The 3,387-nt window shown below is 29.0% G+C and overlaps 1 protein-coding gene across 1 annotated transcript; it reads right to left on the minus strand.

Annotated features, from left to right (window-relative positions):
* Positions 1–1,364: 1,364 nt before the first annotated feature.
* On the minus strand, positions 1,365–1,859 carry LOC135961249 (uncharacterized). The gene has a single exon (XM_065512747.1). It carries the CDS (start codon positions 1,857–1,859, stop codon positions 1,365–1,367), a length of 495 nt encoding a protein of 164 aa, XP_065368819.1.
* Between the last annotated feature and the right edge of the window lie 1,528 nt (positions 1,860–3,387).

The following is a 3,387-nucleotide window of genomic DNA, read 5'->3' on the forward strand; positions in this document are numbered from 1 at the left end:
GCAATGACATCCCCGTGTTAAATTCACCAGTCAATAACGTTGCGAGTGGGTTGAAAATGAAATAAGTACTTTTTTAGAAAAAAATCGCGAAAAAAATACATTTTTAAATTTAAGTGCACATAACTTTTGACTTGGTATCGATTTTAAAATAATTCTTTCCTTATAATACTAATAAATTTGTTGTTAATTAAAAAATATACATTTGAAAAAAAATCGGGAGAGATTTGAATCCGATATATGCAAAAATACAGACCAAGGTAGGTAAAATACATAAAATTTTAATTTTCAATTTTATATTTTGTAGCTCTATTCTAGTAGATTCCACATATTTCAAATCGGATCGAGAACAACAATTTGGCATCATTTTTAATTTGTAATATACCCGAGACACCCACATTTTGGGGTCTTGAGTCTCCGCCCCACCTTAGTGTTGAAAGTCCAAATTTAAAACTTAAGCTCAGCAAGACCTCCTCTATAGTCGTTGGGCATTTTATTAAAATCGGATTATCGGTTTAGAAGTTACAGATTTATTTGCACTTTTTTTTTCATTTCCCCCACTGTGACCCAAAAGCTCGGTTATAGGTTCTCGCACAACAACGATATGAGATTTGTTTAACCATCCTCGGGTGAAGTTTATTTTTAATCTTCTCCATTTGCAAAGATTCATCTTTTCTGCCTTTCTTTCATTTCGAAAAAGCCCAAACATAATTAAGTTCCTTAAAAGGCTCAATAAAATATTAGCATATTTAAACAAAAATATAAACTACGAAGGGAAAAGTTTCGTGTTAAAAATGGGAAGCTCAATTTTGATTTTAGACCCATGGTTTCTTAGGCAAACATTCTTAGAATTCATCGTAGATTACGATTTTGATAACCGCTTGGTGCATTTTTTTGATCCATACAAATTGACCCACTCTAATGCATATACATATATACATACAAAAATATTTTAGTCATAATTTTTTCTGTGTGAAAATTGTTTATTAGTTAGTATACAACATAAATTTTTAAACTAAGAGCTACTTGCGATGATATTAAATATTCTCTATTATATTACTAAAACTATTGATACAAATATTCTATTATGTATCATGATATAAAGAAGCACAGATAATGAGTTACGCGCATCAGCTGGTTTTGTTTGATATTACTGTAGTAAAAAAAATTGTGAACAAAAATAGTGTGAACTGTGTTATTTAAATTAAAAAGATTTAAATATGTATGTTGTTTTATATTTAAATATTACTATATAATGCAACTATTATTTGCATTCATTTAATATTCAAAAGTGTAAGATTTAAATAAAAAAAAATTATACTTTTAATAATCTGTATACTGTGTATACATATATCAGTAATTAATTTTTAATTATATTTATTGTTTTTATTTTTCTTCATCGTAACAAAACTGCGTAAAAATCCTTTAATAACCTTCGTATGCTCCACTACAAGATCAAACCATAGCAGCATTTCAGCTTCGAAAGAAAATGCTGGAAACATATTCATATCGGTCCGAAAACCACGAATATAATACAGTATGTCTTTTTTAAATGGACACTGATGCGGTATATTGCCAAACCGATCTAAGGTCGATCGTCCTAGTTTAATAAAAGTTGCTTGATTTTTATTCGACAGTAATTTGCATCCATCGATGTTTGTCAAATTAAAAAGCACAAAGTCGGCACCATTTTTACGAGGTAAAACAACACACATGTTCAGCATAAAGTGGCGTAAATCTTTCTTAAATTGTAGCTCTATGGAAAACGTTCGACGTTTTACGTTTTTACTTACATAACATGATAAATTACTTAAAAAACCATTTGGGTCGTCAGAAGTACATGTGATATTATCAAAGAACATTTCCATTCCTGACTAAACAGACAGATAAAGAGAAATCAAATCCAACAAAATTTTAACCAAATTATTTAACCAAAAAACAAAACGTACTGTGGTATCTGCTTTTTCTATCGCCAGGATAATCATACAACACACAACTAAATATTTCCACATATTAGCAAGTATTCGTTGAAAAGTATTTTATCGAATTGAGTTGAGCTCCCATTAGAACCCACGTACAAGTTTTTAATTTTCTGAGTTTCGAAAAGCAAAAATAATGAATATGTAATTGTTTTTTTTACAAGCGCTAAAATACAAGTTAATAAATTAGACCAATTATTTTATTATTATAATTATTGTATTATTATCGGATATTAATACATATTTATCTACTTACGAGTTTGTAATTAGAAACAGAGCATTAACCACAAATTATATTTGAATTTTTTATATTCGGACTTGTTGTTTTCATGTTGCATTAAACTGATTTAAAAATAATTCACTAATTACTCTTGTTTGTTTTATTTTTAGTAAGAACCATTAGGGTAGGGGTAAACTTACAAAGTAATGAGTTAAAATGCTAATTGAATTACTCTTCACTATTTGTAAATAGTTTGACATTTTACACGGTAATGTCATTGGAGGCAAGTACTTACCACAAACGCTTACAAATAAGGAGTTAAGTTTTTACCACGTCACAAAGTTACCACAAACTTTAGTTGATTGCCGGGTGAGGAAGGAAAAGGCTGGATAATTGTAAGGGATGTTCTTTACTCTTTGAACCTAAACAAAATTACTTACATTGATTTTTTTACTCAAAATAATTTAACAGACAATTTCATATTTGGAATTGCTTAGTAATTTTCAGATTATTTATTAAAAAATTTGGACGATGGATTCTTACCAAAACTGTAGAACAAGAGTACACCGAAGTGAATAGATGGAATATAGATTTGTATCTATCGGAAAAAATGTACAGTGTCGCGCATAATGAGCTATATATTTTGAATTCTTTATAACTTTTTTAATTATTATTTTGTCTTCGTTTTTTTCAGCATTTTGAAGAGACTTGGGGAATAAATAATAAATGAAATCATGGCCATTACAGCAGAAATTTTGTGAAAATTTATGGATAATATGTTAAAAATAGCACTTATGTGCGAGGAAGAAAATGCAAATAAATGTATTGTCACGCTTTAACCTTTTCAAAACGTTGGTTTATTTCCTTTAAATAAACCGGATACTTTTGATTGCAAATAAAAGCCGTTTAATAGTTTGAAAATTGTAACAACTCTTTAATTATTTAAAATGTACAACAACAAATTTAAATAATCACTCAATGTTTTTTATACACGTTTATAAATTCGCAGAAATACAGACACACTTTATAATGTACACGAATTCACTTGAAAAATACACCACACTTTAAGGTACTAAGCTGATGTTTATTCGAAAAGCATCTCTGATAAACTCTCTAACGACTGCAACCTCTGCCACTATTTATAACACTGCCATCTGCACTCTAGATTGCTCTTTAACTGTCAAAGCTCGT

This window comes from Calliphora vicina, chromosome 5, assembly GCF_958450345.1.
Source record: "Calliphora vicina chromosome 5, idCalVici1.1, whole genome shotgun sequence".
Lineage (NCBI taxonomy): Eukaryota > Metazoa > Arthropoda > Insecta > Diptera > Calliphoridae > Calliphora > Calliphora vicina.

What these genes read in the sequence shown, in the direction of transcription:
- LOC135961249 (XM_065512747.1), bottom strand. Translation starts at nt 1,859, where the DNA reads ATGTTCTTTGATAATATCACATGTACTTCTGACGACCCAAATGGTTTT.